At 37.4% G+C, this 12,350-nt stretch overlaps 1 protein-coding gene across 37 annotated transcripts in view; it reads right to left on the reverse strand.

The window, feature by feature from the left end:
* The window catches only part of ZRANB3 (zinc finger RANBP2-type containing 3), a 321,730-nt gene that overhangs the window by 85,462 nt on the left and 223,918 nt on the right, over positions 1-12,350 (reverse strand). For all 37 annotated transcript variants that reach the window (XR_012421088.1, XR_006691008.3, XR_012421091.1 and 34 more), the window contains one exon: positions 1,224-1,343. Coding sequence is in view for 31 of the 37 variants with exons in the window: in XM_045366986.3 (XP_045222921.2) it covers positions 1,224-1,343 (120 nt within the window). In the remaining 6 variants the exon portion in view is untranslated. The remainder of the gene's footprint in view (positions 1-1,223; positions 1,344-12,350) is intronic.

Below are 12,350 nucleotides of genomic sequence, written 5' to 3' on the forward strand. Positions count from 1 at the left end.
CAGTGGCGGGATTTCAGCTCACTGCAACCTCTGCCTCCTCCTAGGTTCAAGCGATTCTCCTGCCTCAGTCTCCCGAGTAGCTGCGATTACAGGCATGTGCCACCACGCCCGGCTAATTCTGTATTTTTAGTAGAGACGGGGTTTCTCCATGTTGGTCAGGCTGGTCTGGAACTCCCGACCTCAGGTGATCCGTTCCCCTCGGCCTCCCAAAGTGCTGGGATTACAGGTGTGAGCCACCGCACCTGGCCTATATCTACATTTTTAACTCTTAGTAAAGCTAAATGGGATTCTAAACATATCAGTAAAATGGATGTAAGAAAAAAAGACTACCATACTTCGAATCAATCCCAGTAGTTTTAAGGTATAATGGAATCAGAATAAGAAAAATATTAGGAATTTAATTTCTTGCCCAATCATTTAAAAAATATTAAGGTTAATTAACTCTTAGAGGGTGTTTATCAGAAACTATATAATCAGTGAGAAAGTACCTTTTAATGTACAGCACTTTATTATAACTCTTCCTATGGAGGAAATACTAGAAGTATTTCTTTGGTAATATTAATGAACATATTAACTAATGTTTAAACAATGTATGCTAAGTTTTTATCTTTGATAGAAACAAAGGAAGATGTTGCCACTCACTGGTGGACTACTGGAAATCAAGGTAGACCTAAGAAGATGCAGTAAAGCCACATGGCTTGATGGAGCTAACCTGATAAATTACTTAGGCCATATGTTTCAAATACATCTACACTAAATTTTAGTAATCATTTTCCATACACTGCCTGGAAGTTTAAATGGTATGACTGCAGTTGGGTACTAACATTGGCCAAATTCATTCTTTCTTTCCTCTCTATGTCACCCACATTCAAAGGCCACCATGCAGGTAAATAGAAAGTCTAACGTTTAACCACCTACACCACTCTAAAATGGTATATCCAGGAACAAAAATGAAATTCACATTATAGCCTATCATGGCAGCATATTTTTAATCAATCTAGATAATTTGGTCAGTGGAAAATTATGAGATCAGTTAAGAAAAGAGAAAATTTAATAGTATATCACATATAATACTAATATAATTTTCAAGAAAAATGTGTAATAATTTATATACCATCATCTAAAGAAGAAAAAAAACTCCTCAATTATGAGACTACAACTGAAGTTTAGTATAGTAAAAATATGCATTCTAAAAAGTATTTAATTAAAAAATAGCAACATACCTTATTTTCGATGACTGCTTCTGTGCAAGCTTGGAGCATGCTTAAATGGTGAGCAAAAACCAGAAATTTAAGTGAATCATTCTGAAGCATCATCTTAATATAATCCTTTACAGCACCTGCCTAAATATTAAAAGGTAAACCTTATTAGTGTCATAAAAGTGATTATTTAAAATTTGTCACTTTTAATAAAGCAGCTTGAAAATCAGTAAATATGAACTTTTAGCTGCACTGTTCTCTAGGTAGCCTAAGGAAGTAGAAGCCCACATATAAGGAAAATGTTGAAGAAGAGGGACAAGAAGGGAAAAACCTGAGCAGTTAAACGAGAAGAAGACAAGAATTAGAAGAATTAAAAAACAACACAACAATGGGTTTCAACGGAAAGGAGGTAGTCAAGTAGGCTATGATCAAGAAGGAGTTGGCAGTTTTGTTTAGAAGGTGTTTTCAAAAAAGTTTACATATAAGACTAAGTAGGACAGAGTTAAGGAGAAAATAGAGAGCAAAAAAATCAGATGAAGAGCACTTTTTTTTTTTTTTAAAGGGAAGACTGAAAAGAGTAAGGTTTAAGGAAAGTTGTTTTGTTTTTGTTTTTGTTTTTTACTTAAGAAACTTAGGTGGACTTACAAATAGGCAGTTCAAGGAGCACACAGATTAAGATAAATGGAAATGAGGTCATTTAGCGTATCTCTGGGATGGAGAAGGTTCCAGAAGAGGCTGGAGTGATGGGATGAAGACAACAGTAGTGAGGTCTGAGAGAACAGGGGGACATATAGAACAGTTGTGAGGTAGAAGGAAGAAAATTTAAAAAGTTCAGATTAATAGGTAACTTGAGGCCAAGTTACTTAGTAAGAGTGAAAAATCAATTTGGTATGAAATAGGAATTAAAGAGGATCGCATGAATTAAGTTTAAAATATGAATATATGTATCTTTTAACTTTAAAAAATCTGGTTATTTACAACTTTTGGAAAAAGATACCAGGCTGACCACATTTAACTTCTGCTCCATCTCAATGCTATGTTTAAAAGATATCTAAGTGTAGAGGGACAAAGAGAACTGGAGAAAAGTCAATAGCAACAAAACTTTGGAAGCTAAGAAGTACATAATGACTGACAACTGATTAACCAATCTCACAGATCCTAAACTGGCTATGGAAACTGGAGAAGCACTTGAATTATGCTGCAGTCATCTAAAAAGGTTCAGAAAATGACACCTCTGGAATGGGGACAGGTGTGGCTAGAAGGACCTGCTGAAATAATGTTTAAGTAGTTGATTATGTACAATACTGCTATTTACCTTCTCTCTACCTATGCCATACAATAAGTAACTACTATAACCATTCTGGTAGAAAACTACAGACTTATTCTCTGGAGTGGATAAAATAGAGGGTATTTGGATGGAGGAATCCTATATTGATGATAAGTATATCCTACAAAATTCATGGGGATTACATGAAAGTTACAAAATAAATGCTGAGATCTGCCCCTCTCTCCCAGCCTTCTTACCCCTATACTTCCCCAAACAGAAACAGGCTTATGTCCTTCAGGCAAGAGAGTAGAATCATATAAAGTGATTCTTTTCTAAGGAATCTGACCAGCCAAGAGAAAAAACTAAAGATACTGCTATCAGGGGTTTCCCAAGGAGACATCCCATTCAGAACACCCTTTATTGAAGGCCATAGTCTATAAATCATATACATGTGCAGAGCTTCTAGTCAGTGGTTAGTGTCTTTCTTGTAAATATAAGCAACCAACCAAAGATCAATAGATATTTGTAGAAAGCAACATGTATGAACAGATCAAATATACAGAGCTAAGAAAACTGGAAGAGATTGCATTTATAAAACAAGACCATTTTCCAGAAAAAAAAAAAAAAAAAGAGAGAGAGATATAAAGAGGAGAAAAAAGTACTCTCAGAAATGAAAAATATAATAGCAGAAATGGATAATTCATTGGTTACTAAGCTAAGGAAATCTCCCAGAAAGTGGACAGAAAATATGTAGGCCAGGCATGGTGGCTCACGCCTGTAATCCCAGCACTTTGGGAGGCCGAGGCGGGCGGATCACTCGAGGTCAGGAGTTCAAGACCAGCCTGGCCAACATGGTGAAACCCCATCTCTACCAAAAATACAAAAATTAGCCAGGCGTGTTGGCACACGCCTGTAATCCCAGCTACTCGGGAGGCCAAGGCAGGAGAATCGCTTGAACCTGGGAGGTGGAGGTTGCAGTGAGCCAAGATTACGTCACTGCTCTCCAGCCTGGGCAACAGAATGAGACTCTGTCTCAAAAAAAAAAAAAAAAAAAAAAGAAATATAAAATATAAAATAATTAGGGGATCAGGTCATGAGGGCAATGTATGAAAATATAGGCATAATAAAATTCTCAGAAAACAAACAGAGAAAAAAAACCAACAAAAATAATCAAAGAAATAAAGTTCTACATAACTGAAGGGCATGAGTTTCCAAAACGAAAAATGGAAAAGACCCACTTCGTGTCTTTCACAATGAATGAAAACAGACCCAGAACGAGGCTCATTATCAAGAAATTTTAGAACACTGGGACACAGAAATGATTCTATAAGCTTCCAGAAAGGGAAGAAAAGATTTCATAGAATCAAAATAGAGTAACAATTCTGAATTGTATTGGATTTCTCAATACCAATACCAGAAATGAGAGAAAACGATTTCCCTAAATTTTATATCCAGCTAATTAAAAATCAGATAGAATAATAATATTTTCAAATACGCAAGGAATGCAAATAATTTGCTTCCAATATACCATTTCTTGGGAGGCTACTGGAGAAAATCCTCCAACAAAACAAGGAAGTAAACAAAGAAAGAAAATAATATAAAGGAAAGAGGTGAAAATCTCTAGGATGAGAGCTCTGCAGCAGGCCTAAAGAGTAACAGTTCAGACTGGAGCTAATCAGAAGGAACCAGGGGAAATTTCTTTAAGAAGATGAGATTAATACAATGCTTAATGTTTAAAGATAATGGGAGGAGGTTAAATAACTAGGGGAAACTTTGAGGATGAATTAGTGACAACTACACAGAAAACTAATAAAAGAAGAAAATAAAAACCTTTATAATTATTAATGCCAAAGAAAATAAAATGAATTGTGGAAGAAAACATATCCATAGCATATATTTCACCTGTAAATGTTGTAAATATGGTTCTAATAATAAACATGGTGCATACTGATCAAGCCAAAATTGGTAATAAGTTGCTATAAAATCAGTAAAACTATGACTATCACTTTCATGGAAGGATGGAAATAACAGAAAGGGCTAAAATTTTATCTTCCGTATTAAGAAGGCAACTGATGACAGCTAAAATTACAAAGCAAATAGTAATACAAACCAAGCAGCAATATAAGTATGGTGTTGAGGGATTTGAAGTAAATACTAAAAAAAAAAAAATCAGCTGAAAGAAAAGAAGGTTGTTGCCTTTGGGAAATAAGGTTAGAGGACTGTTATTTTTTGGATCTCTGGTCATTAAACTATGATACTATGTAGGTTTGGTAATAAAAAATTATAAAGGCGGCATTTCGAAACTGAAAAATACCTACTTAAAATTCATATATATGACTATAAAGTCACATGACAGATTCTGCAAATGACATTTTGCATGTCTAAGTTTTCTAAACCACAGAAATTCATCATACAATGAGAGAAGGGGCTGTTAAGAACTTTAGCCTTGGATTTCAGTGCCTTGGAAAGTGGAAATGAAGTACTGTCAAAACAAGGAGCTATAAATTCCGGATATGTTGTCATGGCAACTGAACCATTTTAATAAAGTGCATGTTTGCCTAAAGAGCTATATTTACTGTGATAAGCCTTTCAAAATGTACATGTCAAGATGGAGTACTTTTAAGGTACATTCATTACTATCCAGTCCAGATTTACAAACTATATAATTGCTAAACCTCTAGTCTCAGATGGATTCCCCCTCCTCTTCCCAAGTGAGCAATTTTTGTTAGAGTCTCCTCCACTGATATCACCTGCTTCCATCACGACCAGAGATGCTGATGCCAAAGTTCAAGCCCCCTTTTCCCTCTCCTTTCCACTAGTGCTTCAAAAAGGTTTATGGTTCCTAACATTATTATAAAGCTCAATTACATAACTGGCTAAATAGGCTCTTAGGACTAACAAAGCAACTTAACCATCATTTGTGATACTGCTTTTTAGGAGAAAATGTGTTTAGTATAGCAAAACATCAAAAGTTACAAATGAACTTTTGGGATTCTCTTAGGTTCTTAAGCTGGGGATTACACAGATTTTCATTTTAAAATGTACTATGCATGCATTTTAACTATTTTGATTTTATCCTAATAAAAACTATCACTGCATTGTCAGATTTGAAATTATCTGAACAGGAATTTGCTTCCAAACGATCTTAAGCACATAGTATGTGGAATGGCAGGTTCTCATAATAATTAACGTCTTGGTTATGCCGGTTCAGGTTTCACAGAAGTTGCAGAAAATGCATGTGTTCAAAACTCTATTTTATTTTACTAGAATTGATCTGTTAGTAATGAGCCTGTTAGTCGAAGGTCTAATTTAAGTAATTAACTATACATTATATCTTATTTAAAAAAATGCAGGCCAGGTGCGGTTGCTCACGCCTGTAATCCCAGCACTTTGGGAGGCCGAGGTGGGAGGATCACCTGAGGTCTGGAGTTAGGGACCAGCCTGACTAACATGGAGAAACCCTGTCTCTATTGAAAATATAAAATTAGCCAGGCGTGATGGCGCATGCCTGTGGTCCAGCTACTCGGGAGGCTGAGATGGGAGAACCGTTTGAGCCCGGGAGGTAGAGGTTGCAGTGACCTGAGAATGCACCATTGCACTCCAGCCTGAGCAACAAGAGCAAATCTCCATCTCAAAATAAATAAATAAATAAAATAAAATACAACAATAAAGAGAATATTCATTTTTTTTTCAGTGAAGAGGTACACATTTTACTTTCTGAGGTAAAAGTAGTTAAAGAAAAATCTATATTGCACTGAAGAACTGATAAAAGTTATTTGATTTCAAATTGTTGGCTTTTAATCAAATAAAAAGAAAGAAAAAAAAGAAAGACAAAAACATCAAAACTGAACTATGACAAAGACTCTCCTTTGATCTCACTTTAGTTAGGCTCTCCTGAGCCCTCTGTGCAACTAAGCCTTCACCTTGGTCTTCTGTGTCCATCCTATCCTTGCCAGGCCTGCATAGCCCAGTCTTATAAGAACCCTACTAAGTCATTTCAGTGAAAATCCCCCCACTCTTGATATTGGATGTAGTTCCTCATTCCGCACCTTTGGATGTATAAAGCCTTGGCCTGTCTTTAGCAAGAATCTCCTTCAGGTCTCCTCTTAGTAATTTTCCATTCATCAACTCTCTCAACCTACTTGCTGGCTATAAACCTCTACTTGTCCTTGCATTTGGAATTGAGCTCAACCTCTCTCGCCTATTGCAAAACAGTTGACCTCTATACTGCAATAGTCTTGAGTAGTCTTCCCTACTGTTTTTAACAAGTCAGAATAATCTTTTCTTTAACAGCTATAACTTACAGCTAAGAGAGTGTGAGCACAAAGAAAGCTTCCCTTTAAGTCCTGAAGTCCTCAGAACCCAGTCAAATGACAGTTTTGTTCAGATATCGCATGACCTTTTAAACTCTTTTTTTTTTTAAAGCTCTTTTAATGTCTTCTTAGTCACAGGTGAATTGTGATTGGTCTAAGCAAACCTAGCATTTTCATTTCCCCTGCAAATGATTCTGACTAGTATGACACCTAAGGAGTCTGCTGAGGGTTTCAAAAAAACATCCTCCCTGACAAAGGCACTCTTAGGAACACTTTTCCTTGCTTTAGACATTATGGGCTGCACTTCATATCTGATATCCTGGAACGCAGCAGTCATCTTGGGGCTATAATAGGAGCTGTTGAGGGCAAGCAGCGAACTGGGTCAGACAACAAAAGACAGAAGAACTAGGTTCTCTCTCTTTTTTAAAAAATAGCTTCATTGTGATATAATTCCCATGCCATAAAATTCACTCTTTTAAGTGTACAATTCAATGGCTTTTAGTACATTTGCAGAATTGTGTATCATCACAACAATCACAACCTAACAATGTTAGGACCTTTTCATTACCCTAAAAAGAATTCCTTTACCTCTCAGCTGTCATACCCCAGCTCCCCATCATTTCAACTCTAGGTGAACACTAATTAACTTTCTGTCTCTATGGATTTGACTCTGTTGGACATTCCATATAAATGGAATCATATATGTGTTTTCTGAGACAGCTTCTTTAACTTAGTGTAATGGTTTCCAATCCATGTTGTAGCATACATCAGCACTTCATTTATTTTTTAATGTCAAATAATATTCCACTGTACGAATATATATGCATTTTATTTATCCATTCATCAGTTGATATACTCTCTTATTTTTATTCATTTATCTACCTCATCTTATACTGTTCCTTAATAACTTATTTCTTTTGTGATAGTTGATTTACTTTCTATCCTTTAAAATTATCTTAAATAAGCAGAGGCAAGTACCAAAGTAAAAGAGAATATGCATTGTTTATTTACTCCTTGCCTAGCTTCTGCAGCTCACCACAAAACGAAGGCTAGACATTGTCTTCCAGTATCCCTTCCCCCTTTGCCGATAGTTTTTAATTTAGAAACTTTTTCATCAGCCTGAAAAAACATTTTCAAATCTGTTAGTAAACATTTTGAAATCTGGTAGGAGACAGCCTTCAGGAGAAGACTAGCAGTTTCCATACCATAATGTCAGGGCTTTGAACATTTTTACAGAGCCTCATGCCCAAATTTTCCCAAAGAAACAATAATTTCACTTCAAAAGATGGTTCCAGTGAACTATCAAAAGTATTATTTTCTTATCTCAAAGAATGTTTTACTTCCTTATAAATATATCTGCAAATACAAATCTAATGCCTCTAATACATTGAATCTTTTGACACTGACGGAGTTCCACAAGCAGCACACTGAAGGGTAGATGGGATACAATCCCCTGTGAAAAAGGTAATTCCAATTTAATATCTTAACCAACACAATTTTACAAAAAAACCCTGGGATCCTAAATCTTTCCGTAAGGTTTTCAGAACAAGTTATAATAAAGCAATCATTATCCATCAATCAATCAATCAATCAATCAACTTGGCAAGGATACATGAGACAGCATTCCTAAGAATGACATAATTCCATTTACCCAAAATTCACCCAAATTTTGACAAAGTAAAGTCAATACTATTATGAACTTTAAGAAAGTTATTTTCGTGGAAGTTTGATCATAAAAGTCATTGATCAAAACAGCTAATCTAGGCCTGACACAGCGACACATGGCTATAATCCCAGCACTTTGGGAGGCTGGGGCAAGAGGACTGCTCAAGCCCAGGAGTTTGAGACCAGCCTGGGCAACATAGTGGGAGCCTGTATCTACAAAAAATTTAAAAATTAGCTGGGTGTGGTGGCATGTGCCTGTCTGTACTCCCAGCTACTTGGGAGGCTGGGGCAGAAGGACTGCTTGAGCCTGGGAGGTTGAGGCTGCAGTGAGCTGTGATTGTGCCACTGCACTTCAGCCTGGGTGACAGAGTGAGGCCCTGTCTCAAACAAACAAAACAGCTAATCTAATTCTTTTAAAACTGAATTCAATTATTAAAAACATTCTTGATTTATTTCTAAACTCCATCCACTAGTCATGGCAATAAGTACAGAATAAACCTTATTTGGTGAGGTTTATTTATTTATTTGTTCATGAATAAACCTTATTTGGGTGTTAAAAATCAAAACACACAGAATGTACAGACTTTAAAGTCTGCATCTTTTCCATGCCTATTCAGGGATGTTGAAAAATCACTAATAGGGAGCCAGGCATGATGGCTCATGCCTGTAGTCCCAGCTAGTCATTAGGCTGTGGTGGGAGGACAGCTTGAGCCTGGAAGTTAGAGGATGCAGTGAGCCACGATCACACCACTGCACTGCAGCCTGGACAACAGAGCAAGACTCTGACCCTTAAAAAAGTCACTAATAGAAAAATAGGTAACACATTAATCCAGGGTCATTAACAAATATTATGTCTATTTAGCTATCCTTGTAGAATGATGGCTAAGCGCATGGACTCTGGAGCCAGACAGTCTGGGTTTGAATACTAGCTCCATCATTTACAATGTGAGAGACATTGAGAGTCACTTAATCTCTGTGGTTTAATTTTCTCATCTATAAAAGAAGATAAAAGTACCTATATTGCATAGGGTTGTGGTGAAAATTAAATAAGTTAGTCCATGAAATATGTTTGGATTAGTGCTTGGCACATAGTGGACATTACAAAGTATTAGCTCCTATTATTAGCATATTTCTCCAGTAAACTGCAAAAACTATTTCAACATCATAACCTATGACTCCCAGCTCTCAAACCACCCCTTGCCCAAAGAAAATAGAATCACATCTGAGAATTCTGTTACCTTTCCTTACTTTACTCATCCTCACTTCCTTTCCTTTTGTAACAAGAGAGGTTATTTCTTCTTCTTTTTTTTTTTTTTTTTCTTGAGACAGAGTTTTGCTCTTGTTGCCTAGGCTGGAGTGCAATGGTGCAATCTCAGCTCACTGCAGCCTCTGCCTCCCGGGTTCAAGCAATTATCCTGCCTCAGCCTCCTGAGCAGCTGGGATTATAGGCATGCACCACCACGCCTGGCTAATTTTGTATTTTTAGTAGAGATGGGGTTTCTCCATGTTGGTCAGGCTGGTCTGCTTGAACTCCTGGCCTCAGGTGATCTGCCCGCCTTGGCCTCCCAAAGTGCTGGGATTACAGGCGTGAGCCACCGTGCCTGGCAGAGAGGTTATTTCTTCTTTTTCTATGGTAAACTCCTCTATTTGTGATTCCAACCTATCCATTCTTGCCACCTCAAAAACCTTAGAACACTCCTTCTCAAGTGGATTTATTTCCTTATCTTTAATAAAGCCTTCCTCCATGCCACATCTCCATATGGTTAATATACTCTTTTTTTTTTTTTTTTTTTTTTTTTTTTGAGACGGAGTCTCGCTCTGTCGCCCAGGCTGGAGTGCAGTGGCCGGATCTCAGCTCACTGCAAGCTCCGCCTCCCGGGTTCACGCCATTCTCCTGCCTCAGCCTCCCGAGTAGCTGGGACTACAGGCGCCCGCCACCTCGCCCGGCTAGTTTTTTTTGTATTTTTTAGTAGAGACGGGGTTTCACCGTGTTAGCCAGGATGGTCTCGATCTCCTGACCTCGTGATCCGCCCGTCTCGGCCTCCCAAAGTGCTGGGATTACAGGCTTGAGCCACCGCGCCCGGCCTAATATACTCTTTTATCCTCTAAAATGGTAACATTATTTTGTTTGCACTGTATTGATTATTGCTGACTATTTCCTGCTAATGAAGAGGAGGCAGAGTGTCCCCAATTCAGAGCCAGAGATCCTTTCCGAAACTACAGAAACGGCACAAGAAGAAGCGCTCTTCAGTCTCATATCTTCCCAGACCCCGTGCGGCAGGGAATATTGCAGTGGCCTCATTATACCTCACTGCATATTATAAATAGGATTCCACCTGTGCTAAGCTGCTGAGGCAATTAAAGAGGAAACACACTTTGTGCATAATGGAAACGTGTTTAAAGTAATTTGCCTTCTGGAAAGTTGTTAAGGCACGAAGGAATGCTGCCATCCCTCTAGTGACAAGAAATTTTAAATTATGGGTTGGCTTTAATCCTTTTCATAGAAAAATAACTGGCATTTCTCCCAAAATGGTTTCTTCTAAAAATGAGGCATTGTTGTGGTACCTGTTGTAATGTACTTGAATTGAGAGATGGCCAGACCATACGTAACACAGGTATCTGGTTTTTTTTCTAGGAAAGTATTATGCTGATCACAAATCTGAAGAATGTGTTCATTTTCATCCATTGTATTCTCAACATATATTACAAAGCAACAAAAACAATGACATAGAAGAAAAGTAATTCTCCTAATTATTGGAGATTCTCCACTAATTGACTTTGTACTGGTAACATTGATTATTTTTGGTTCATTCCTTTGTTTACTATTTATCATCATTATTTTTAAAAAAAGTTCCATTATTTTATTTTATTTTTATTTATTTATTTTTATTTTAATAGGTTTTTGGGGAAACAGGTGGTGTTTGGTTACATGGATAAGTTCTTTAGGTGTGATTTCTGAGATTATGGTGCACCTATCACCTGGGCAGTGTACACTGCACCCAGTTACACGTCTTTTATCTCTTACACACCTCTCACCCTTCCCCCAAGTCCCCAAAGTCCCATTGTATCATTATTATGCCTTTGCGTTTTCTTTTTCTTTTTGAGAGGGAGTCTTGCTTTGTCACCCAGGCTGGAGTGCAGTGGTGCAATCTCGGCTCACTGCAACCTCCAAATCCTGGGTTCACACAATTCTCCTTCCTCAATCTCCTGAGTATCTGGGACTACAGGCACACGCCACTACACCTGGCTAATTTTTGTATTTTTAGTAGAGACGGGGTTTCACCATATTGTCCAGACTGGTCTCAAACTCCTAGCCTCAAGTGATCTGCCTGCCTTGGCCTCCTGAAGTGTTGGGATTACAGGCGTGAGCCACTGCACTCGGCCTTATTTTTTGATTTTTAAATGATAGCCATTCTTGCAGGAACAAGGTGGTATTATACTGTGGTTTTAATTTGCATTTCCCTGATAATAGGTGATGATGAGCATTTTTTCATGTTTTTTTGGCCATTTGCATATCTTCTTTGAGAATTTGTCTATTTATGTACTTAGCCCACTTTTTGATGGGATTATTGTTATTTTTTTTCTTGCTGACTTGTTTGCATTTCTTGTAGATTCTGGCTATTAGTCCTTTATTGGAGGCATGGTTTGTGAAGATTTTCTCCCACTCTGTGGGTTGTCTGTTTACTCTGCTGACTGTTCCTTTTGCTGTGCAGAAGCTTTTAAATTTATTTAAGTCTCATCTATTTATCTTTGTTTTTGTTGTATTTGCTTTTGGGTTCTTGGTCATGAGCTCTTTGCCTAGGCCAATGTCTAGAAGGGGTTTTCCACTGTTATCTTCTAGAATTTTTATTGTTTCAGGTCAGATTTAAGTATTTGATCCATCTTGAGTTGATCTATGTATCAGGT

Source organism: Macaca fascicularis, chromosome 12 (assembly GCF_037993035.2).
Source record: "Macaca fascicularis isolate 582-1 chromosome 12, T2T-MFA8v1.1".
Classification (NCBI taxonomy): Eukaryota; Metazoa; Chordata; class Mammalia; order Primates; family Cercopithecidae; genus Macaca; species Macaca fascicularis.